At 41.3% G+C, this 24,856-nt stretch overlaps 1 protein-coding gene across 1 annotated transcript in view; it reads right to left on the bottom strand.

Annotated features, from left to right (window-relative positions):
- Positions 1-2,046: 2,046 nt before the first annotated feature.
- Positions 2,047-24,856, bottom strand: part of RMDN2 (regulator of microtubule dynamics 2) — a 54,713-nt gene continuing 31,903 nt past the window's right edge. The window contains exons 8-11 of the mRNA XM_052649341.1: positions 21,872-21,970; positions 14,946-14,999; positions 14,781-14,861; positions 2,047-2,304 (exon numbers count right to left, since the gene is read on the bottom strand). Coding sequence (XP_052505301.1) covers positions 2,251-2,304; positions 14,781-14,861; positions 14,946-14,999; positions 21,872-21,970 — 288 coding nt within the window. The 3' untranslated portion in view covers positions 2,047-2,250. The remainder of the gene's footprint in view (positions 2,305-14,780; positions 14,862-14,945; positions 15,000-21,871; positions 21,971-24,856) is intronic.

Raw genomic sequence — 24,856 nt, 5'->3', positions numbered from 1 at the left:
ATATTTTCAAGATTCAAATAACTTTCAGAAAAGTTACACTCCTGTTGGGTCAAGTCCTTATTCAGAAACATCACTCAATTGAGACATCAATTTGTCCAATGAAGGCATTATGGACTACAGGGACCAAACAGGACTTTCGTTAAAACAAGTGAGATTGATTAGGCTTTATGTTTCAATTATGATCCCAAGTCCTACCATTACTAAAGAGTGTTCTTGTAGTTTCTCATAATTCTTAGCCGAAGTCTCTGTACCACTTTCTGCTAGCTTCCCAGGTGGCGCTAGTGGTAAAGATCCCACCTGCCAATGCAGGAGACATAAGAGACACAGGTTCAATCCCTGGGTTGGAAAGAGCCCCTGGAGGAGGGCATGGCAACCCACTCCAGTATTCTTGCCTGGGAAATCCCATGGACCGAGGAGCCTGGCAGGCTACAGTCCGTAGGGTCGCAGAGTTGGACATGACTAAAGCAACTTGCACGCACTGCTTGAATGAGCTGCTCCAGCAAAGCTTACAATGTGACTGAGTCTACATTATTTTCTGCTGCTAGAATCAATCACCTGTCTCAACTTCTGCATTCTCCTAGCTGTATAGGGATAGCCAGAGGTAGGCTTTGTGGACATAAGTGTACCTGCAAAGCTCTTGTCTCTTCACCTAGTACCTTCAGTGTTAAACTAGTTGTCAGAGTTTGGACACGAATCAGTTGGACTGATTTAGGTATCTTGATGGGCTGTTATAAAAGATGAAAGGGAGAAACTAGCTCAGTTTGATGAACTGGTATTACTAGAACAAGGCTTGAAATTTAGTGTACAAGTGTGCATGTGTGTCCATGCATTTGGGACAGCAAACCAGGAATTTTTTACCTGATTTCCAGGATAAAGCTGGTTAAAGGGTAGTGGGGAATCTATAGATCACTGCTAGTTAAGTTCAACTGAAAAATCCTTCTAACTATTAAAAATTGGGGAATATTAGAAACAAAACACAACTCCACAGAAATATCAACATTTTCAATAGATGAATTTCTATGCACATTTTCATAGAGTTGAGATCATGTGTATATATTGTCTTGTACTTGAACTTAAGATGCTCTGTGCATTTCCCGATATGTCATCTTTGAAATTATTTTTAATCTCAAAAATATTCTATTGTAGTTATATTCTAATATGGTTAACTGCTTTATTACTGTTCAGTTCAGTTGCTCAGTTGTGTCCAACTCTTTGTGACTCCATGGACTGCAGCACGCCAGGTTTCCTTGTCCATCACCAACCCTCGGAGCTTGCTCAAACTCATGTTCATCAAGTTGGTGATGCCATCCAATCATCTCATTCTCTGTCATCCCCTTCTCCTCTTGCTTTCAATCCTTCCCAGCATCAGAGTCTTTTCCAAGGAGTCAGTTCTTCACATCAGATGGCGAAAGTATTGGAGTTTCAGCTTCAGCATCAGTCCTTCAATGAATATTCAGGACTGATTTCCTTTAGGATTGACTGATTACTGTTACCCATAGGGTTTTACTGTAAAAAAGAATGCTATTATGAACATTTGTGCATAAGTGTACTTTTTCACTTTAAGATTTTTTCTGTAAAATAAAATGATGAGATAAAGAGTTTATATATTTTTAAGGCTCTGGTTAAATTTTACCAAATATTTGGTCAAAATGCTCTCCCAGCAGCAGTGTATGATAACGGTCCACCTTGCGGCATCATTGTCAGTACTGAATGTTTCTTTAAAGGAAAAAGTCCTTGCTATTTTGATGGTAAAACAGTATTCTAATTTTCTTCACATTTTAAAAATTACTAGTTATAGTTCCCCTTTTGTTTTCTCTTATCAACAACTTGTTTATGTCCTTTGCCTTTCCCCCCTTTTTCTACCACATTAATAAAATTATTTTGTTTTGTAAAGTCTCCATTAACGCAGCAATAAAACACTCACTAGAGTTCATTTTATTGAATTGATCTTAATATTTTATTTAAGGAAATATTCTGAAGACTACAGTTCATTATTTATAGGAAAAATATAAAGCATACATGTTTAAAGATCATTTTGTAGTGACATTATAGGAAATAGATTTCTCCAAATAACATAATTAGTTTTGTAGTGCTACCAGCGGAATGCATCCTGCAGAAACATGGTTTTACCTTCAGATCTGAGCACACTGCCCTTACATCAAAAAGGAAAACAGGATAATAAAAAAAACACAACTTTGACTAGATTGTTAGTAGACCACATCTGATTTGTTGAAGAGCAAGTTCTTTTATTTACCTCTTCAAGGAAGTGCTTATTTTTTTCACCTCTTTCTGAGCATCTTCATCCTTTAAAAATACAAATACACAATAAAATTTCACACTTCACCCTGATACTCTAGGTACTTTGAAACAGACTTGTTGAACAAGGGTTACTTTTTGAAAGACCATCACAAAGAAAACTGCGCATGTCTTAGCACCAGGCATGATTTGGATCTCTGAGAATGTAAGTGATACAGAGAGCTATTTCCAGGCTCTTTCTCCAGGTGGTCTGGGGTGGTAGATACAGGAAGCAGAGCCCCTTCTGCGTAAGCTGACACACTGGATCCATCACGGTGTTAATGATAACATTGTTTTCTTCTTCAACTATAAGATGTGGAAAAGGTCTGAGTCCTACCTAGCAGCAGAATTTGAACAACTCTGAGATTCCTCTGTAAGATCCAGACAAGATTCCATGGTAAGATCCAAACTACCTATTTTTTATCAGGTAATTTAAGATTTAAAATCTGGAGATCCAACTAGTCCATCCTAAAGGAGACCAGTCCTGGGTGTTCATTGGAAGGACTGATGCTGAAGCTGAAACTCCAGTACTTTGGCCACCTCATGCGAAGAGTTGACTCATTGGAAAAGACCCTAATGCTGGGAGGGATTGGGGGCAGGAGGAGAAGGGGACGACAGAGGATGAAATGGCTGGATGGCATCACCTACTCGATGGACATGAGTTTGAGTGAACTCCGGGGGCTGGTGATGGACAGGGAGGCCTGGCGTGCTGCGATTCATGGGGTCGCAAAGAGTCGGACATGACTGAGCGACTGAACTGAACTGAATTGTGTTTTATAGGGCTCTATGTGTGTTATTATTTCCTTAAAACAAGTGTGGAAGTTATGAAGAGTGGAAATAAATTCAGATGGTAGGGTGCTCCTATGCATTTTTTGTGTTTGACAGACACTTACCAACCACCTATCAGAAAGGGTTTAAGGTGTTTAACATATTTAAAGAAAACAGAGGAGGAAAAACTGGACAGTTTTTGGAAGCAGTTGTTGGCTATATTTTTTTTAACAAACTGGAAGTTCTTCAATAGTTTTAATCACAAGCTTTAATACAGTGATTCTATTGCAGTGACTGATGAAGTCTACCTTCCATCAAATCAGTATTTTTGAAGACTGTGAGAAAATATGGCTAACAAATCTAGGTGAGTGATGCGTTATTAAAAAGAACTTACAGAAAAGCCACAATTCAAGGTTAACTCTGTAATCCTAGGGCTAGCTCAGTGCCTGGCACCTAGAAGATTCTAAATAAGTGCCCATTAAATAGGCAGTTGGCTACCAGAGCTCAGTAACATTTTCTCAAATCTAGGAACCAATTTCTTACAGACAAATGATGGAGATGAAAGAACTGTTTCAATTAAATGCCTAAAGAAATAAATATACTCAAACTACAATAAAAGGTTTAAAATTAAGATCATGGCTTAGCAATATCTGCCCTCTGGAGGCACCACAAAGAATTCCTCTAATTCCTACCCAATCCAACTGGTAACACCACACACACACCTTCCTTTTTTTACCTTCTTCCCAGGGCTTCTACCCCAGTCTTTAATTAATTTACCTTTTTTTTTTTTTAATGGATAGAGGACACTGGCAGTGCCTTTCAGCTAAAACAAACAACAAAACAAAACAAAACAAAACAAAACACCAGCTAAAACCACCACCTCCAGTCATGCTTGTCACTGCCTAAAATGCACCCCATTCAGACCATTAATCCTCTTTGGTACTCACCCTAATACTGCTCTTCTCTGCTCTCTCTTCCCTGACTCAACCTCTCACTTCTCCCCCTTTTCCCAGACAAAGATCCCTGGAACTCCTGTTAGGAGACTTGTTTTGAAGTCATATTTGCATAACCAGCAAGGTACTTGCTAAGAGAATATTTCTGAGGGGGGCTCAGGAAGAGAATGAGGGAGTGGTTAGGGCCAATGGCAGAGGGTAATTGCGCTCGACCGTTCCTCATATTTGTTAACAAACTCCTGATCACTCTCTTTTATTTTTGATGACTTTGGCACCTTGGTCACTCTCTCCGAGTTCTACCACCACTGTTGGAGACTTCACTGTTCCCATGGTCTGTGTATCCCAGCCTTGCAGAAGGGTCCTCTTCATCTTTCCTTCCTCCCCCATGAGCACACCCTGGGATGTGTCAGACCTAAAACTGCTCTCTGAGACAGGGATCTTGTTCTCTAAACACTGCTTATCCTTGAGAGTCATTTACCTATCCATCTCTTCTCTCTCTCAAGAATTCAACATTTCAGCCATACTATACTTGCTGAAGCTGAAGTTCCAGTACTTTGATGTGAAGAGCCGACTCACTGAAAAAGACCCTGATGCTGGGAAAGACTGAGGACAGGAGGAGAAGGGCATGACAGAGGATGAGATGGTTGGATGGCATCACCAACTCAATGGACATAAGTTTGAGCAGACTCTGAGAGATGGTGAAGGAAGGACAGGGAAACCTGGTGTGCTGCAGTCCATGGGATCGCAAAGAGTCAGACACGAATGAGTGACTGGAAAACAACAATACACTTGATAGAGTGCTTTTTCACATCATATTTACCAGTTCCAAGCCTTTGTTAGTTCTCTAGTATTTCATAAAATACGGTGTGTATACCACCCACATTGGTATCACCTGGGATATTTGAATTACTTATAAAGTATGCATATTTGTCCATGTTTTCATTCACCCTTGCCAAGTAGGTATGTATTTCAACAATAGAGTAATGAGAACACATTTTTTATATGTTTCATTTTTTCAGTCATATTAAAAGGTGTTGTCTGATTAAGCAAAGTCTTTGTAAATATGTTTAGAGCTGTATAAAAAATGGAAACTGATTAATCGATTAACAGTGATGTAACAAAGGAAAACACCTCAATTACTCAGCATAATGTTTCGTGACCTTTTAAAAATGTATTCTTTATTTTTTGGCTGTGCTGGTCTCTTCGTTGCTGCACAGGCTTTTGTCTAATCACAGAGAGTGGGGGCTGCTCTCTAGCTGCGGTGCACGGTCTTCTCATTGCAGTGGCGTCTCTTGTTGGAGAGCTTGGGCTCTAGGGCCCAGGGACTTCAGTAGTTGAGGCTCCAGGATTCAGGAGCACAGGCTCAGTAATTGCGGAGCACAGGATTAACTGTTCCATGGCATGTGAGATTTTCCTCAACCAGCGATCAAACCGATGTCTCCTGTACTGGCAGGCAGATTCTTTATCACTGAGCCACCAGGGAAGCCCCCATTTCATGATTTTTAAAAGACAAATACCCATGTATTAGATTTTTCATCAACAAATCTTATTAATCTCATTGTTTATTACATCTCACCAAAATCTATATTCACCATTTCTAAGAATGCATCATAGTTTTACATCTTTACATGGCATTATTTTCAGTAATATATTTGGCAAAAGTCTAATTATATGTTGAATTTTGTACTAAAGGGTTCTTGATAGGTTCCCCCCCCAACCCCAAGTATGAATTTTCTTATATAAAATCCAGATGAAGGCATTTCTACATTGACTTGAGGCCTGAGGAATTCTGAAGTGTAAGAACTTGAAGGCTGACCAAAGCATCATCACTTCATTCATAACACTAGAGTGTCTGATACAGTGAAAATCTTTGCATGTCCTGGAGCGTTGCTTTATGAGCAATGGGTTTCCCATGTTTATTTCACTTAATTGCTTCTCCAACATGAACTGTCTTGTAGTTTCCAAATGGCTTCCTCCTCCTGGTAAAGACTTGCTGCTTCCCTTCCTGTTTGACTCTGAGTTTTCTGTAAGGCTTGAGCGCTGGCTGACGGCTGCAGGGTTTCTCCCCTCTATGAGCTCTCTGCTGTTTACAAACGTTGGTGCTGAGACTGAAGATTCCTCCACACTCTCCAGGGTTCCTCTCTGGTGTACGTTGTTTCATGATAGCTAAGGTTAGAGCATCAACTAAAGGCGTTACCACATAGATGATATTCATAGTTTCTCTGCAATGTGAATTCACTCATATCATTTCAAAGACAGACTTATTACTGGAGGCGTTTCCATAATGATCACAAAGGGATTCTCTCTGGTGTGAGTTCTCTGGTATGAAGAAAAGGTAACTCTCTGGCCAAAGTGTTCCCCACGTTTGTTATAGGGTTTCTCCTCAGTGTGAGCTAACGTGTTAAGTTATTGCTGAGCTGTGAGTGAATACTTCCCCATTCTCATTATGTTCAAAGAACTCCTTTCCAGTGTGAAATTTCTGCTACTGATGAGAGGCTGTAAAAGGTTGGCCCACATCCATTCACCAACTCATTGATTTACATATGAATTCTATGCTGATCATTCAGTGATAACCTTTAGTTAAAAGTCTTTGCCACACTGGTTACATTCAAAAGGTGTGTTATTCTCCTGCAGGTACACACGTCTCCTCCTTTGTATTGAAGCATGTTCACTGCACAGCTACCTGATTAATTCTGAGGCCTTCATTATGCTTCAAGCACTTGATATTTGCCCATGTTTATGCAAATGTCCTCTTATAAGAACCCAGGTTATTGTTTTGAGTTCAGGTTACTCCTTTCTTTCTCAAATTCAAACTATTTACTCTGACAGTGGAGGTGAAAAATATCTTTAAGGGACTAGATCTGATAGAGTGCCTGAAGAACTAAGGACAGATTCCTGACATTATACAGGAGACAGGTATCAAGACCATTCCCAAGAAAAAGAAATACAAAAAAGCAAAATGGCTGTCTGAGGAGGCCTTACAAATAGCTGAGAAAAGAAGAGAAGCAAAAAGCAAAGGAGAAAAGGAAAGATATATCCATTTGAATGCAGAGTTCTAAAGAATAGCAAGGAAAGATAAGACAGCCTTTTTCAGTGATCAGTGCAAAGAAATAGGGAAAAACAATAGATGGGGAAAGACCAGAGATCTCTTCAAGAAAGTTAGAGATACCAAGGGAACATTTCATGCAAAGATGGGCTCAATAAAGGACAGAAATGGTATGGACCTAACAGAAGTAGAAGATATTAAGAAGAGGTGGTAAGAATACATGGAAAAACTGTACAAAAAAGATCTTCACGACCCAGATAATCATGATGGTGTGATCACTCACCTAGAGCCAGACATCCTGGAATGTGAAGTCAAGTGGGCCTTAGGGAGCATCTCTACAAACAAAGCTAGTGGAGGTGATGGAATCCCAGCTGAGCTATTTCAAATCCTAAAAGATGATGCTGTGAAAGTGCTGCACTCGATATGCCAGCAAATCTGGAAAACTCAGCAGTGGCCACAGGACTGGAAAAGGTCCATTTTCATTCCAATCCCAAAGAAAGGCAATGCCAAAGAATGCTCAAACTACCAGACAATTGCACTCATCTCACACACTAGCAAAGTAATGTTCAAAATTCTCCAAGCCAAGCTTCAGCAGTACGTGAACTGTGAAATTCCACACGTTCAAGCTGGTTTTAGAAAAGGCAGGGGAGCCAGAGATCAAATTGCCAACATCTGCTGGATCATCAAAAAAGCAAGAGAGTCCCAGAAAAACATCTATTTCTGCTTTATTGACTATGCCAAAGCATTTGACTGTGTGGATTATAATAAACTGTGGAAAATTCTTAAAGAGATGGGAATACCAGCACACCTGACCTGCCTCTTGAGAAATCTGTACGCAAGTCAGGAAGCAACAGTTAGAACTGGACATGGAACAATAGACTGGTTCCAAATAGGAAAAGGAGTACGTCAAACTTGTATATTGTCACCATGCTTATTTAACTTATATGCAGAATACATCATGAGAAATGCTGGGCTGGAGGAAGCACAAGCTGGAATCAAGATTGCTGGGAGAAATATCAATAACCTCAGATATGCAATTGACATCACCTTTATGGCAGAAAGTGAAGAAGAACTAAAGCCCCTCTTGATGAAAGTGAAAGAGGAGAGTGAAAAAGTTGGCTTAAACTCAACATTCAGAAAACAAAGATCACGGCATCTGGTCCCATCCCTTTATGGCAAATAGATGCGGAAACAGTGGCAGACTTTATTTGGTGGGGGGGGGGCTCCAAAATCACTACAGATGGTGATCGCAGCCATGAAATTAGAAGACGCTTGCTCCTTGGAAGGAAAGTTATGACCAACCTAGACAGCATATTCAAAAGCAGAGACATTATTTTGCCAACAAAGGTCCGTCTAGTCAAGGCTATGGTTTTTCCAGCAGTCATGTATGGATGTGAGAGTTGGACTATAAAGAAAGCTGAGTGCTGAAGAATTTGATGCTTTTGAACTGTGGTGTTGGAGAAGACTCTTGAGAGTCCTTTGGACTGCAAGGAGTTCCAACCAGTCCATCCTGAAGGAGATCAGTCCTGAGTGTTCACTGGAAGGCATGATGTTGAAGCTGAAACTTTAATACTCTGGCCACCTGATGCAAAGAGCTGACTCATTTGAAAAGACCCTGATGTTGGGAAAGATTGAAGGTGGGAGGAGAAGGGGACAACAGAGGATGAGATGGTTGGATGGCATCACTGACTCAATGGACATGAGTTTATGTAAACTCCGGGAGTTGGTGATGGACAGGGAGGCCTGGCGTGCTGCAGTCCAGGAGGTGGCAAAGAGTCGGATACAACTGAGCGACTGAACTGAACTGAACCCTGACACTAGGTGGCTTCTTCCTACAGATATTCTGCATGGAAGTTAGGTCCTAGCTTTTACGACTTTTCAGCCTAGACTCTGGCCTTGGGCAAGTCCTCTCCCTCCCCAGCCCTAGCTCTTCCCCTTGAACCAAGTGGGCAGGCACATCTGATTTTCAGAGCTCAACCCCCAGGCAGATCCTACGACTGATGTTTTCCATCAGTCATGTCTCTGTATGGTTTCCTCTGAGATGGGTCCAGCAGGCCCACTCTCCCTAAGTCCACAGTCTTGTCCTCAAAGGTCCTCATCTCCTGTGGCTGCAATGCCACCACGTGCCTTCCTCTGTTCTCTCACCCAGGGACCATCGGAGCGCTAGGCCCACAGAGCAGACCCCAGTGGACAGAGCGAGGCTGTTGTCACCACCCTCTGCAGCTCGGCACTTTTTTCTCTCTATTAAAAGGCCAGGAACTCATATTTTTAACAAGCCTCCCACATTCAAGAAAGTTTTAAAGATTTAAACGACTGGGTTTAAATTCTAATTTCCTCAGAATCTCAGTTACCCGTCAGAACCTCAAGAAGGCTTTTCTTAGCCCCTGGTTCGGGGTGCAGTCCCAGTTTTATTTTCTCATAAACTGTGCTTTCATCTCCATTACCCTCATGATACTTTATTGCTATTACTTGGTCAGTGCCTGCCTTCAGACTGTAGGATTCATGGTGGCGAAGACAGGATCTGCTTTATTTCTCACTGTATCCCAAGCCTCTGACAGAGCAGCACCGTATTTGCAATATAAACGAGTAAAGGTGATTTTTTTCACTTACTCAAGCACACACATTTAAAAATACAGATTTATTCGATCTGAAAGTGTCGGAAAATATTACATTTTGAGAAAATACATCAATACTGTCCACTAAAGACTTCAGATAAATAAGAGAGAGACTTATATTAAGCCATTATACTCTGGGCATTTGAATAATGATTTATCAGACATCAACTTTACTAGACTGCATACTGGTTAAAAATGACTGATCCCAACTGATGCTATATGCTATATACAGTTATTTTAAGAAAATTAAGTTAATTACAGTTAAGTTCAGTTGCTCAGTTGTGTCTGACTCTTTGTGACCCCATGGACGGCAGCACACCAGGCTTCCTTGTCCATCACCAACTTCCAGAGCTTACTCAAACTCATGTCCATCGAGTCATGAGTTTCCTTTTTTTTTTTTTTTTTAGACATCATATTAAAAAAATTAATTACAAGGAAGGCTAAAAAACTTCTTTAAGGTGTTTTTTATATAGCTAAGGCCATTAGATACTGAGAAAGCATAAGAAATAATATATATATGTATATTTTAGAAATAATATATTTTGAACGCAGATAAACAGAAGGTAAGAGACAAGGAGTGCAAATTGGAGTATGTAAACAGAGTAACACTTCCTACCTACAATTCAGGAAATGTCCGTTCAGAGAGTGGGAAAGTATCCACTCCAAAATGGCTTTATCAAAAAAAATTTCTTAGTGTACAGGAAGAATATATTCTCCAGGCAAGAACAGCACAGAAGATAATGTACAAGAAATACATTTAAATGAGAAAAAAATAGGCAAATACAAATTTCTAACAAATGAGACCCTGGACAACATTGCTGGATTCCCTACAACAGGAAGATAGGTTAAGAGCTGGGGACTGACTATACTTTCTAAACTTATCTGAAAAATGGATAGTCTTAACTAGGACAATCAAATATGAGATCTTAATTAAAACAGAACTTAGAACTGAAGATATTTAAAGTAGAATTAGGATTTTAGGGAAGTCTCTGATGGCCCAGTGGTTAGAATCAGTGCTTCCACTGCCAGGGCTCTGGGTTCAATCCCTGGTTGGGGAACTAAGATCCCACAAGCTGAGTGGTGCAGCCAAAAACAAAATAAATTTAGAATTTTTTTTTTTTTACTAAGAGTGGTTACCAAGGAAAGTGATGATTATCAATCTGTAGAACAGGTTGTAAATAAAGCCCAGGACTTTAAACTACAAGTAATTTCAAAGACAACAATATCACTTGCTTTGATTTCTACACTCCCAGAGGCATATTCTTTCTGTAGTTGTTTCTGGTACATTGTATTTATCGTCCAAAGAGAGTTTGTCTTAGAGGAGCAATGAATGTCATTTCAAAGTTTTATAACATTTTTAAAGTAGTTTTTTTTTCTTTACTGAATTAGCACATCCCTCACTGAAACACAAAATCTTACACAATGTTTTTTCACATTTGAGCTTTCTCAGGTTGCTCTGAGCCAATAACCTGGACACTTCCTCTGGGCAAACAACTTTCAGGCCACTGAGGTCATCATTATTTCACTCAGTGATCATTCTCACATTGTCTCAGACACAGGAATCACTTCTATTTTAAAAGAAGGAATGCTTCCCAGGACCTGACATTACCTTTCTAGGGTCAAGAAAAGTCCACATGAATAATAAAATACCATAATTTCAGATTCTGGAAACATAAAGCAGCTTACATGCACAAATCTGGGCTCTAGAGGCCCAAGGGCTGACAGTCCCAACATTAAGTGCTGTGTGACGAGCTCCAGGCTCCTTGATAAGGACAGAAGTCATTTCACAATAACTGTGATGCCAAGAAGAGGGTACGAGTGCCGTGGAAAGAAGCACAGATGCTATGCAAGTTCACAAAAGGGAGAGAAAACCAACAGCTGAGCTGCCTTTGTTGTAATGAATGCCAAAGCCAGATATGTTGGAAGGAAATAACTGGGTCAGCAAAATCACTGATGTGATATACTTCAACTTAGAAAACCTTTACAGAAAGTGGATACTACAGATAACTTGCCTCATTCGAGTTTCTAACTGAGAAAGAAATTGAGATATTCCTGACAGTATCTGAACAACGTTTAAAAAAAAAACAACTAGGAATATAAATTATTAGAAAAAATAAGTAATGTGGGAAATATTTGCTAATACTATTTTGCTTATTACATAAATAGTTCCACATGGCCCAGCTTTCTTAGCTACATGTATTACTAGCTCAGCTGGTAAAGAATCTACCTGCAATGCAGGAGACCCTGGTTTGATTCCTGGATGGAGAAGATTCCCTGGAGAAGGAATAGGCCACCCACTCCAGTACTCTTGGGCTTCCCTGGTGGCTTAGATGGTAAAGAATCTGCCTGCAATGTGGAAGACCTGGGTTCGATTCCTGGGTAGGGAAGCTCCCCTGGAGAAGGGATAGGCTACCCATTCCAGTATTCTTGGACTTCTCTGGTGGCTCAGAAAGGAAAGAATCCGCCTGCAATGTGAAAGACTTGGGTTCGATTCCTGGGTTGGGAAGATCCTCTGGAGGAGGGCATGGCAACCCATTCCAGTGTTCTTGCCTGGAGAATCCCCATGGACAGAGAAGCCTGGGAGGCTACAGTCCATGGGGTCGCAAAGAGTCGGACAAAACTGAGTGACTCAGCACAGCGTAGCTATTTAGTATTACTTATTAGCACTATTCTTTTTCTTTTGTATGGTATTAGTCTTTGGAGGCTTCCTACCAATACTTATGGAGTCCTTGTTATATGCCGGGCGCTATATTTGGCACCAGGAAGACAGTGATGAATGAAAACCACCTAGTTGCTACTTTCATGGAACAACCACGCAAATAACTACAGAATCACAACTGTCCCAAATGACAAGAAGGAAAAGCACGAGGTACCTTCTTGCCTGAGAGTGCCAGGGGAATCTTGCCTGAAGAAATGCCGTTTATGGTGAGGCTTGAAGGATGAAGGGAGTGGGGGGTGGTTCGTAAGGGAGTGTTTCAGAAAGAGGGAACATCATATGACAAGGGCGCAAGGCGGAAGGAGCACAGCGCAGAGGAGAGACGGGAACTATGAAGCCTGAGAGGCTGGGTGGCGCCAGCCCTGAAAGGCGTGCTAAAAATTCTGAACTACATCCTAAAAGCAAAGTGTGTTCAAGCAAGGAAGTGACATGTGAGGCTTATGCTTAATCTATGGCTTTGGCTGACACTGAGAGCCAGCAATGACTGAGCAGGGGCAAGAGGCCAGCTGGGAGGTTTACAATATTGCAGCTCGGGTGAAAGAGGATGGTGCCCTGCTTGGAGGGCTGGCTGGAGACTGAGATGGGGAGAGAGAGAGGGAGCACGCACGCATGCCTGGATGACTCAAGGCATGTTTTAGAACAACTCTGAGAACTTGGTGGCTGGGGAGACATCTGGTTTGGGGGTGCTGAGAGACAAGGAAGAGTCAAAGAGCATTCCCAGCTTTCCTAGTTATGGGGATGGAGGTGCCATTTACTAAGAGGGGCAGATGGAGGAAGAGTGGATGCAAAGGACTAACGATGAGTTGAGTCTGAGATGTCTGTGAGTCATCCAAACGGAGATGTCAAGCAGAACATTGGATAATCAGGTCTAGACCCAGAGGAGAGGTCTAGAGACACACATTTGAGGATCCCTGGTAGGTATGTAGCATTTGAAGCCATGGAGGGTAGGTTTGGCTGGCAGGGAGAAAGAAAGGGAGATAAGACTTAGCAACCAAGGATCAAACCCTAAAGCTCATCAATTTGGCCTTCTTGTGAGAGCCCTAAATGTCATGCATAGATACTTGCATTTCACACCAAGTATTATCATATTAAATTATCATATTGCATTTTAATCTTGTACTCTAATAAGAATGCATAGGCTTCCCTGGTGGCTTAGTTGGTAAAGAATCGCCGCAATGTGGGGGACTTGGGTTTGATCCCTGGGTTGGGAAGATTCCCCTGGAGAAGGGAATGGCTACCCACTCTAGTATTCTGGCCAGGAGAATTCCATGGACTGTATAATCCATGGGGTTGCAAAGAGTCGGACATGACTGAGCAACTTTCATTTTAACTTTCTAATAGGAATGCATAGACACTTAGTTTAAAATGACTGCATGTAACCCAAACTGGCATTGCTCAGGAGAGATGTGAAAGACAATAGGGTCCTGACCACTAAAAAGGAGCAGGCAACCTGGGGGTACAAAACCTGTTTTCTGCTGAAAAAGTTACACAACCTGTCTTCTGGAGAAGGAGGGCTGTTTCCTTTCCAGGTGGCTCAGTGGTAAAGAATCCGCCTGCCCATGCAGGAGACACAAAAGGCACAAGTTTGATCCCTGGGTCAGGAAGATTCCCCTAGAGAAGGAAATGGCAACCCACGCCAGTATTCTTGCCTGAAAAATCCCACGGACAGAGGAGCCTGGCCAAAGGGTCACAAAGAGTTCAATGAGCCCAGCACAGCACATGAGATGGGAACAGGAAAACATTTATCTATTTCTTTTTGTTCCCACAATACCTGTATACAGGAACACAGACTGCGCTGTTAACACTGTGAAATTCTTAAAACTTAGAGCACATCCAGAATTCTGAATTAGTGGGAAAAGAGGCAAGAAGTAATACGACTGCTTCTTTTTCATTAACGGGGTTCAAAGACCGAGAAAATGTTAGTATGTATTTTCAGTCCTCTCCACGGCCTTGGACAGTCACAGCCTGCTGTGCACTGGGGACTGATGGTGGCCACTGCACGGACCCTCCTCCTGCTGTCGGGGGGGTGGCCTGTCTAGCTTGCTTGCTGCCTCGCCCAGTGTAATCACCAGCTCTGCAGAATTACACCTTCCTCCATCCTTCCTCTGGGACTTGTCTTACTCCCTGCTGTGTAACACCCAACGAGCATCACCATATCTTAACTGCTAGCTCACAGCTGATTTTCATGGCTATTAAAGATACAAGGGGTCTCCTAGTGAAGGGTTATCTATAGCAGCTTTTAAAACTTCATAGTACATGTTAAATCCAAGTTAAAATCTTTTAGGATAGAGGAAAAACTCCAGATGTATCTAAGCCACTTGCTCGTAGTTGAGGCTGGAATTGTACTAATAAAATAAATAGTGCTCCTGGTTACTGTGTGGACTTACCTCTTTGGTAATACACGGAAGCAACATCGCCAAATTACAGAACTTCACAGCATTGTCGATTTGATTAAGATCGACATAACACTAGAAATGAAAACAATATTATGAAGGGCAGCGCATCTTTGTGCAACGGATTCAAAGTGATCTTAGAAAAGTGGTCTTCATTACCTTGGCCATGAACATGTAATTGGACTTAGAAAACCCAGGCTGTAGTTCTTCAACCTGATTTTAAGAGAAAACAGAAAAGAGACTATCAGGGAAATATGAGAACACCAAGTAAAGGAGATATATTTCAATAAATCAGACATGAACCACGTTACCCTAAGAATTTAGGTTGGTTGTGTCACATTGGAATCATTTTATCAGCTCAAGCATCTTTTGGGTGGAAATACAGCTTTTGAGCTTACCCATTAAAATGGGATTGTTACTGTGGTCATAAAGCTTACAGAGCAATGAGATACTTTAAGATTTGGGGATCACCTTGTATAACCATCTTCCTCACTTCCCCTTCTCTATCCTTTCTTTTTTTTCTTCCAGGGACAAAACAACTGGTGGTACAGGCCCCTCAGGACAAGTCCCTACAATCTCCTTAGGAAGCAGGAGTGGAGTGTGACTTGCATTCCACGGCAAGCATCTTCCACTACATTAATGTTTGATTTCTGATGATTTCAACACATTCTGTACGAGCTGAATAATAACTGAGGCCCATGATGTCAAGTTCTTTTAAATAAAAGGCAGATGCTGAAAATAACTAGTCAAAGTGGCAAACTACCTTGCAGATTTTAGTTAGTGGGTATGATAAAGTTCTTTATGCCTCATCTGCTAGTGTCTCATGTACCACTTCCTTTTCTTTACCTCTGGTAAATAAGAATTTCGCCAGATATGTGGTGTTGCTACTAGAGAACTCTTCTTAGAACCTAAGTCTGTCTTTGCATTGGAGCCAGATTTTGAAGCTCCCAGGTTGGGACCCCGATCCCCAACACAGAAGGAGGCAGAAGCCAAAAGGAGGATGCTTTAAAAAAATTTACAAATATATGCTTGTTTTACAACTTATCAGACATATTCAAAATTAAAAAGTGAAAGCTTCTCTGTTTCAATTTTATTCTCAATTATGATCTATTTCCCCAGGGGCAACCACTCTTAACAGTTTGACAAATGCATCCTATAGACCTTTAAGCAGAGGAACTCCCTGCCTCCCACTTCCTACCTCCCCACTACTCAAGATGACTCATTTCTGAAAAAAAATTTAAATAGGAGCATTTCCTACTTATTGGTCCCACACTCTTTTTTCCCCTCAACATATCACAGGCATGAACACAAATCTACCCCTTAGTTTCTAGGAGCTGTATTTCATACTACATAGACACTACGATTGAATTAAGCATCGCCGTTAGACATTTACACTTATTTTTCACGATTACTAACAATGATCAATGTACACCCTTGCTCCTACATGCCCGTGTGATGTGTGCAGGAGAGATTCCCAGAAGTTGGATTTCGGAGTCAAAAGATACCTACATTTTAAGGATGAACAGAGGGGAAAGCAAGAGCTAGGGTTCTGAGGAATGTTCCAACGCCTTATGAGAGCACATCCCTTGTAAAGGCCACTTATTCTCTGCAGAATCCAAGAGAAGGGTCCTGGGAGGAGGAGGAGGAGGACAAAGTCTCTTGGGCTAGGAAGCCAGACGAGGTGTAACTCTTTAAGACTGAGTGGATGCACAACGTGTGGATCTGGCCTAGAACCTGTTAGCGAAACACCGGAGCTGCCGACAGACTGAAGGAAGTTGCTGTTCAGTCCTGGCCAAAGCCTTGAAAGTCCAACAGAGCCATCCATGGTGCCAGTGGGTTCTGGTCCTCCCGGCTCCTTCTCTCTTGTCCAATTATTTCCATTTTAACTCTTTGAGTTAAAAAATTTTAAATTTCTTTAATGTTGTTCCCACATGGAGATGATGAATGCTCACTAAACTTATTGTGATAATCATTTCATGATGTATATAAGTCAAATCGTTATTCTGTACACTTTAAACTTATACAGTGCTACATGTCCATTATACTTCAATAAAAGCAGAAGAAAAAAAAAGGACCTGGATTAAACTTTATTTGATTGATGTCCAGTAGTTGCCCTCATTCTGTCCAAATCCTATCTAGATAACTTGTCCCAACAGAGGCACATCAGCAGCTTAATTCTTTAATGTTGGCATTTTAATTTCACATATATACTTTAATACTTATGTCTAATTAACCAGAAAGATCATAAGTCAGAGCACCTCTTTTTGTGCTTATGGTTAAAAAAAAAGAAATCCAAAGGAACAAAATCACTGAGCACAGTGCAGCCATGAAATTAAAAGATGCTTACTCCTCAGAAGGAAAACCCTGACAAACCTAGACAGTGTATTAAAAAGCAGAGACATCACTGCTGACAAAGGTCCGTACAGTCAAAGTTTTTTGGTTTTGCCATCTGAGCCACCCTATGGCTAATTCATGTCGATGTTTAGCAGAAAACAACAAAATTATGTAAAGCATTTATCCTTCAGTTAATAAATAAACAAATAAATATCTTTAAAAGCTATGGTTTTTCCAGTAGTCATGCATGGATGTGAGAGGTGGACCACAGGGAAGGCTGAGCGTTAACGAATTGATGTTTTTGAATTGTAGTATTGGAGAAGACTCTTGAGAGTCTCTTGGGCAGTAAGGAGATCAAACCAGTCAATTCCAAAGGAAATCAAGCCTGAATATTCATTGGAAGGACTGATGCTGAAGCTGAAGCTCCAATACTCCGGCCATCTGAAGGGAAGAGCCGACTCACTGAAAAGATCCTGATGCTGGGAAAGATCGAAAGCAGGATGAGAGGGTGCAGGACAGGGAAGCCTGGTCTGCTGCAGCCATGGGGTGGCAAAGAGCTGGACACGGCTTAGTGACTGAACAACAACAAAGGAACAGAGGCAGGCTGCTAACAACACTTACATAGTAAAATGGAGCAGATTCTGACCTTTGCCAAAGGCATTAGCTGCATAACAAGGAAGGTTGGGCTATTCAATAGAATGTTTTAATTAACAGGCAGTTTCTATGATGTTCTTCAAACTATCCCATAACATCTGGTAGAAAATACTGTACTTGCTTACTTCATCTTGGTCATCCAAGTTCCCCAAAGGCAGGAGCTGTTACGGTCATTTCTGTGTTCCCTTCATTTGGTATTAGGTGTACGCTTAAAAAACACTGCTGAATAAATTAGCTTTGTTTTAAAACATCTCATGAACTCATGCAGCAGCCCTCTGTCATATCAAGTCACAGAAGGCAGCTTAGCAGCTGGTGAAACCACTAAGGAAGATTCGGGGATCTTGTGACTGCTAACAGTGAGTGACATCAGGATGGTCAAAATTGCCACACCTGTCTTCTACTACACACACCCATCCAGGAGTGCTCCAACATGTCACGGGCTGCACATGAAGGACCTTGAGATCTATAAAAACAGGTCAAGCTTTAAAACTGCGTTGTACCACAATTCCAATCATAGGTATTTACCTAAGAAAATTTAAAACATGTCTACATGAAAGCTTGCCTATGAATGATCATAAACACTTTATTCATAATAGCTCCAAGCCGGGAACAACTCAAATGTCCATCAATAGGTAAATGCATAAGTAAATTGTTGTAAATCCATGTGATGGAATATTATGAGGCAATCACAAATACATTCAATAAATTGACTGCCTCTCAAAACATGCAGAGCAAAGGAAGCCAGATATACAAAGTATCAAAGCTATGATTCCATTTATACAAAACTTTAAAATAGGCAAAGTGGTGGTAGTTACATAAGTATACCAACTTGTCAAATTTCACAGAACTGTACACATAAAATGGGTGTATATAATTGTACATAAACTATATCTTAATATATTCAGATATTCTGAAATAATTAGTCTGGGTTGTAGCCTGGGTTAGCATTTTTTAAAGCTCTCCAGACAATTCAAATGTATCAGTTCTGTTCAGTTCGCATAGACAAGGTTAAAAACCACTGACTGAGGGAATCAGGCCATAATTTTGGATGAAGTGGGAAGCATGCTATATCTTAAAAGAATCCCATTTGCAGATGTCTTGGTCTCAAACCACCTCCCTAGATGTTTTGAGGCTGTGGAGAACTAGATTTCACTGGTTATATAAAAAAAATAACAGCAATATCAGCAATGTTTCTTTTTAGTTAGAGCACTTAGTGTGTGAGACCATGGGCCAAGAAAACTACATGTATTATTTCATGTAATTTTCACAAAAACAAAATTAGGTATTATTATGCCTACCTTACTGATAAAGAATTTAAGGTTAGGGGAAATAAACAAACAGGTCCATGTCATATTAACAGTAAGTCTCAGCTCTTAAACTGTCTGATTCTAAAACTAGAGCTCTCTCTCTACAGGAGAGAACGGCATGGCTCTGGAGCTGTATTCCTGTGAACCTCTTTGGAGGCAATGGAGTGGGGCAGGACTTCCAGTCTGGGTTCTGACAACATGACTTCCTGTTAGGACCAGCGGGGGTGCAGAAACATGGAGTGTGGGAGCCACGGTATGTGCTGTTTCTTTTTCCTTGCTTGTCCCCTCAGGCTTCTCAGTTCCTCCACAGCCCTCAGCCCTCAGCACTCTAGGCTGCTCGGTACCCTCGTGTGCTGCAGTAAATATGGGGTGAAGCATTCCTGATGCCTTCTCATCCTCTTGACAAACACTGTGGAATGCATTTCAGACAATATCTAAGTCGTAACGGAATGGTGAGGTCCTCAAGATGGTTCGACGAGGTGTTTACAATGAGGGTTTCCCTGCTGGCTCAGACAGTGAAGAAACTGCCTGCAATGCAGGAGACTCAGGTTCAATCCCTGGGTGGGGAAGATCCCCTGGAGAAGGGAATGGCTACCCACCCCAGTATTCCTTCCTGGAGAATTCCATGGTCAGAGGAGCCTGGTGGGCTAGAGTCCATGGGCTCTCAGACAGACAGACACAACTGAGCGACTAACTTTCTTTCTTTTCTTTTACATTTTAATGAAGTTAAAATTCTTTGAGCCTTTATTGAGCACTTATGAGGTCCTGGGCACTCTCTAAGCAATTTGATTGGATTAACTTATTTAACCTTCACAACAATACTATCACCTCCATGTTATTGATTAAACTGAGACAGAAAGATATTAAGCAACTTGCCCACTGTCAGTCAGCCAGTAAAAAGCAGAACTGGGATTTAACCAGGTGGTCTGGTTTCAGAGTTTGTACCTCTATATCACTGTGCTTCTTACTTACTTTTGATTTTATCTGTGTAATACTTCAGGTGCAGAAGCACCTTAAGAACTTTTGTTCCATGTCCTGAAAACCTGACCCTCTAATTATAACTTTGATACCATCAAAAATGGGTTTAAAGTTCAAATGAGATTTTTGCTAATGAACATGTGATTAGTCACTTAGTTGTGTTCGAGTCTTTGTGACCCCATGGAGTGGAGCCCGCCAGGCTCCTCAGTCCATGGGGATTCTCCAGGCAAGAATACTGGAGTGGGTAGCTGTTACCTTCTCCAGGGAATCTTCCCAACCCAGGAATTGGACCCAGGTCTCCCACATTGCAGGCAGATTCTTTACCAGCTGGGCTACCAGGGAAGCCCAAGAACACTGGAGTGGGTAGCCTATCCCTTCTCCAGGGAAACTTCCCAACCCAGCAATTGAACCAGGGTCTCCTGCATTGCAGGCTGATTCTTTACCAGCTGGGCTACCAGGGAAGCCCCATGAACACAGCAACTTTTATAAATCATTTTAAATGCACGATGATCTATATCCTTATAAAATTTAACAAGGGAAAACTAACTCTTGATGTTAGAAAGAAGCTGAAGGGTTAATACAGTATCAGACTTCACTCATGTCTTTGACCTGCTATTGTGTGACACTGGAAAAAGTTACATTCCTGATGTCTTGATTCCCTTTCTTACAAAACAAAAAACACCACACTAAATAAAAAAGAAGAAACATACAGCCCTTGTACTTATATATCCATACTTTATCCCACTGGGTACAGGCTTGATTTCAGAATACTTATTTCTTCAAAAAGCTACTAGCCATTGTTCAGAGAAGTGAAGTATATTTGCTATCTTAGAATATGATTTTTAAACTCCCTCTAGGTTCTACAAAATCGAGCCCTAAAATATACCAAAAAATACTAGCCTTTAAAATATATTTGACAATACTGTTCAGAGCCTGATTTTCTCTATATTGTTACAAATCTGAAGTAGGCAGGAGGGAAAAGAAAAATCAGTATCTGTAAGATTCCATAATTGGTTCCAGAGAAAAATGAAGAGATTAGCCCAACAGCAAGTTGGTTAAATGTGTGGATATATTACACATTCTCATGTGTGCACACACACATATTACTATTTAGAGTTTATCAGCAGAGCAATTGTACATTTTAGGATGGAAATGAAAATCCTGGTTTGGTCTGATGCCCCACGAATCCATAGGACCGTCTGCAATTCAAAGAGTAACTTTTAAAATAACTCATCTTCTTGGCAACTTTTATATTTAAGATTAAACTGGTTCTATGTTAGGATAATCAGGAGTATTTTGGACCAAGTCTAATAATCAGGAGGGTTTCCCAGGTGGGCCGAGTGGTAAAGAATCCATCTGCCAATGCAGGAGAAGCAGGAGACACGGGTTCGATCCCACGGACGGGAAGATCCCCTGGAGGAGGAAATGGAAACCTATGCCAGCATTCTTGATGGGAAAATCCCATGGACAGAGGAGCCTGGCAGGCTTCAGACCATGGGGTGCCAAAGAGTTGGACATGACTGAGCAACTGAGCATGCACGCTTTCTAAAAATTAGGCCGTGAATGCTTTTGTACATAAACCGTCTGGAGAGCTATACTGGATTTGGCAGTAAGGGCTGCCACACCTAGGACTTAGCACAGAACTATCCTCTAAGAAGTAGTTTGAACATGCCAAAATGAGGACACAATCTGGGGCTTCAGTTACAGGTCTACACATGGACAAGAGAAAGATTTCCTTGACAGCAATGGTAGCTGGGCCTGATGAAGACAGGAGCCAGACTGACATTGAAATAATGGATAGGCAAAACATACCTTAAGGAAATTTTGCAAAGCTTCTTGTACAGTTGAGGATGGTATACTTCCAAACAGAGTAGCAGCCATTTTTCTCTCAATCCAGCTCAGTTTTGAGACCTGCAAATATACAGCAACATCACTCAGACAGCTGACCACCTTTTGAATGAACAATCTCTCCTCAGATGCACGCGTGTATGCACATATGTAGGGGATGCACACAATATCAGGCTGTCAGTTTCAGTTTAGTCATTCAGTCGTGTCTGACCCTTTGCGACCCCATGGACTGCAGCATGCCAGGCTTCCCTGTCCTTCACCACCTCCTGGTGCTTGCTCAAACTCATGTCCATAGAGTTGGTGATGCCATCCAAACATCTTATCCTTTGTTGTCCCCTTCTCCTGCCTTCAATCTTGCCCAGCATCAGTCTTTTCAAATGAGTCTGTTTTTCGCATCAGGTAGCCAAAGTATTGGAGGTTCAGCTTCAGCATCAGTCCTTCCAATGAATATTCAGGACTGATTTCCTTTAGGATGGACTGTTTGGATCTCCTTGCTGTCCAAGGGACTCTCAAGAGACTTCTCCAACACCACAGTTCAAAAGCATCAATTCTTTGGCTCCCAGCTTTCTTTATAGTCCAGTTCTCAAATCCATGTACGACTACTGGAAAAACCATCACTTTGACTAGACAAACCCTTGTTGGCAAAGTACTGTCTCTGCTTTTTAATATGCTGTCTAGGTTGGCCATAGCCTTTCTTCCAAGGAGCAAGCATCTTTTAATTTCATGGCTGAAGTCACCATCTGCAGTGATTTTGGAGATCCCCCCAAAATAAAGTCTCCTACTATTTGCATTGTTTCTCCATCTATTTGCCAAGAAGTGATGGGACCAGATGCCATGATCTTGGATTTTTGAATGTTGAGTTTTAAATCAACTTTTTCACTCTCCTCTTTGACTTTCATCAAGAGGCTCTTTAGTTCTTCTTCAATTTCTGCAATAAGGGTGGTGTCATCTGCATATCTGAGATATTGATATTTCTCCTGGCAGTCTTGATTTCAGCTTGTGCTTCATTCAGTCTGGCATTTCACATGATATACTCTGCATGTAAGTTAAATAAGCAGGGTGACAATATACAGCCTTGACGTACTCCTTTCCTGATTTGGAACCAGTCTGTTGTTCCATGTCCAGTTCTAACTGTTGCTTCCTGACCTGCATACAGATTTCTCAGGAGGCAGGTCAGGTGGTCTTGTATTCCCATCTCTCTCAGAATTTTCCACAGTTTGTTGTGATCCACACAGTCAAAGGCTTTGGCATAGTCAACAAAGCAGAAATAGATGTCTTTCTGGAACTCTCTTTCTTTTTCAGTGATCCAGCAGATGTTAGCAATTTGATCTCTGGTTCCTCTGCCTTTTTTAAATCCAGCTTGAACATGTGGAAGTTCACAGTTCACGTACTGTTGAAGCCTGGCTTGGAGAATTTTGAGCATTACTTTACTAGTGTGTGAGATGAGTACAATCGTGCAGTAGTTTGAGCATTCCTTGGCATTGCCTTTCTTTGGGACTGGAATGAAAATTGACCTTTTCCAGTCCTGTGGCCACTGCTGAGTTTTCCAAATGTGCTGGCATATTGAGTGTAGCACTTTCACAGCATAATCTTTTAGGATTTGAAAGAGCTCAACTGGAATTCCATCACCTCCACTAGCTTTGTTCGTAGTGATGCTTCCTAAGGCCCACTTGACTTCACATTCCAGGATGTCTGGCTCTAGGTGAGTGATCACACCATCGTGATTATCTTGGTTGTGAAGATCTTTTTTGTACAGTTTTTCTGTGTATTCTTGCCACCTCTTCTTAATATCTTCTGCTTCTGTTAGGTCCATACCATCTCTTTTCTTTCCTTTTTTTTTTTTTACTTTATGTTACTTTACAATATTGTATTGGTTTTGCCATACGTCAACATGAATCCACCATGGGTGTACAGGAGTTCCCAATCCTGAACCCTCCTCCCACCTCCCTCCCCATACCATCTCTCTGGGTCATCCCAGTGCACCAGCCCCAAGCATCCTGTATCCTGCATCGAACCTAGACTGGCAATTTGTTTCTTACATGATATTATACCTGTTTCAACGCCATTCCCCCAAATCATCCCACCCTCTCCCTCTCCCACAGAGTCCAAAAGTCTGTTCTATACATCTGTGTCTCTTTTGCTGTCTCGCATACAGGGTTATCGTTACCATCTTTCTAAACTCCATATATATGCGTTAGTATACTGTATTGGTGTTTTTCTTTCTGGCTTACTTCACTCTGTATAATCGGCTCCAGTTTCATCCACCTCATGAGAACTGATTCAAATGTATTCTTTTTAATGGCTGAGTAATACTCCATTGTGTATATGTACCACAGCTTTCTTATCCATTCATCTGCTGAGGTCTATACCATTTCTGTCCTTTATTGAGCCCATCTTTGCATGAAATGTTCCCTTAGTATCTCTAATTTTCTTTAAGAGATCTCTAGTCTTTCCCCTTCTAGTGTTTTCCTCTATTTCTTTGCACTGGTCACTGGAGAAGGCTTTCTTATCTCTCCTTGCTATTCTTTGGAACTTTGCATTCAAAGGGGTATATCTTTCCTTTTCTCCTTTTCCTTTCACTTCTCTTTTCTCAGCTATTTGTAAGGCCTCCTCAGACAATCATTTTGCCTTTTTGCATTTCTTCTTCTTGGGGATGGTCTTGATCACTGCCTCCTGTACAATGTCATGAACACCCGTCCATAGTTCTTCAGGCACTCTGTCTATCAGATCTAATCCCTTGAATCTATTTGTCACTTCCACTGTATAATCATAAGGGATTTGATTCCGATCATGCCTGAATGGTCTAGCGGTTTTCCCTACTTTCTTCAATTTAAGTCTGATTTTGGCAAGAAGGAGTTCATGATCTGAGCCACAATCAGCTCCCAGTCTTGTTTTTGCTGACTGTATGGAGCTTCTCCATCTTTGGCTGCAAAGAATATAATCAATCTG

The sequence above is a fragment of the Budorcas taxicolor genome, chromosome 11 (genome assembly GCF_023091745.1).
Source record: "Budorcas taxicolor isolate Tak-1 chromosome 11, Takin1.1, whole genome shotgun sequence".
In the NCBI taxonomy this organism is placed as follows: Eukaryota; Metazoa; Chordata; class Mammalia; order Artiodactyla; family Bovidae; genus Budorcas; species Budorcas taxicolor.
The sequence above is the reverse complement of the archived record's forward strand: the minus strand, read 5'-3'. Positions and strand labels throughout refer to the sequence as shown.